This window comes from Pundamilia nyererei, unplaced genomic scaffold (assembly GCF_000239375.1).
Source record: "Pundamilia nyererei isolate P.nyererei 1_Seehausen unplaced genomic scaffold, PunNye1.0 scaffold00047, whole genome shotgun sequence".
Classification (NCBI taxonomy): domain Eukaryota; kingdom Metazoa; phylum Chordata; class Actinopteri; order Cichliformes; family Cichlidae; genus Pundamilia; species Pundamilia nyererei.
The window spans coordinates 758,280-759,517 of record NW_005187448.1 but is presented as its reverse complement, the minus strand read 5'-3'; the positions used below and the strand labels follow the sequence as shown (position 1 = coordinate 759,517).

The 1,238-nt window shown below is 49.7% G+C and overlaps 1 protein-coding gene across 3 annotated transcripts in view; it reads left to right on the top strand.

The window, feature by feature from the left end:
• The first annotated feature begins 521 nt into the window (after positions 1–521).
• Positions 522–1,238, top strand: part of cacna2d3a (calcium channel, voltage-dependent, alpha 2/delta subunit 3a) — a 123,506-nt gene continuing 122,789 nt past the window's right edge. For all 3 annotated transcript variants that reach the window (XR_001290368.1, XM_013910724.1, XM_005732471.1), the window contains exon 1: positions 522–1,088. Coding sequence is in view for 2 of the 3 variants with exons in the window: in XM_013910724.1 (XP_013766178.1) it covers positions 964–1,088 (125 nt within the window). In the remaining variant the exon portion in view is untranslated. The remainder of the gene's footprint in view (positions 1,089–1,238) is intronic.

The window sequence follows — 1,238 nt, the reverse complement described above, 5'->3', positions numbered from 1 at the left end:
AGTGTTGATCCCCCTCCTGTGGTTTGCCAGAATCCTTCCTTCTACGTGAAATGCGATCCATCACAGAGGGTCCGTTGTCTGGGGGTTCTCATCCTCTTTCACAACCCATATGCCCACACACTGCTAGAGCAGACTTATCTGGTCCTTCCCTTTTTCTACCAAGGGGCCGGACACCCCGATTTCCTGCTGTCTTTTTTTAAAACATACACACTTTCTTTTTTTGTTCTCCCACTTTCATCAGCACTTTAGCAGTCATTCCTGCTTCAGTGAACTGGGCATACAGCGCATGACTTGATCTGACATGAAAGCTAAAGGCTATAGCTATTATAGCCCTGTGAATGAAGAAGACGGAGAACGACAGGGGCAAGTCCCAAGTATGGCGCAATTCAACAACAACAACAACAACGCCATCCTCTGTAGCCTTTCCTCAGACTGTGTGTGTGCGCGTTTCCGAGCGCGCACCAGAGTGCGGGAGAGAGAGAGAAAGTGAGAGAGAAGACCAGTCGCTTCATTCAGTTGGAGTGGGCGTGCTCTTGTGCGCTGCATCGTTTGATGATCTCCCCGCTTCCCCCCCAGAACCTCCACTCTGTGCTCTCCGTGGCTGAGGTCGGCCAATCTAAGCGACCGAGAGGACTTTCCGTGCCGGTGAACACGAGCTCCACTTTCCGTCGCTCGGCATAGCGGGGTGCACCTCGCCGGTCAGCGGGGCCACACCGCAGCACTTTGGATAACTCACACAGCTGAGGATTCTGCCGTTTGCCAAAGCGCATCGCCGCGTCCCACGCCAGCCGAACAGCTGGACATGTTACCATGAATAATTTAGTCAGTCAGCACAGGTGACTTTTAAGCTCCCCATTTTATTTTTATTTTAAAATTTGGATTCTCTGGAGGGAAAAATCTCTACGGTGGCAGCATAAGCTCAAAACTCGCTCTGAGCGCGTAGGGGCGTTATTTTTGCCCAAGATGCAGGTGGATCGGAGCGGTGTGCTTTTCAGTGCTGGGTCTACGTGGCTCCTCTTACTTTTCTCAACTCTAAGCATCAGGGTCACGGGGGTGGGAGGAACCCACCAAAGCATCCCTCCGTCTGTGTAAGTAGATGTCCTTTTACGCGAAAGTGCTGTTTCAAAGTGGTTTCAAAGCAAGACTTTATACAAAGACAAAGAAAAAACCCGGCAGTGTGTCCTCATCGCTTCAGTCTTTTATTTTATTTGAATGCACTATATATATATATATATATA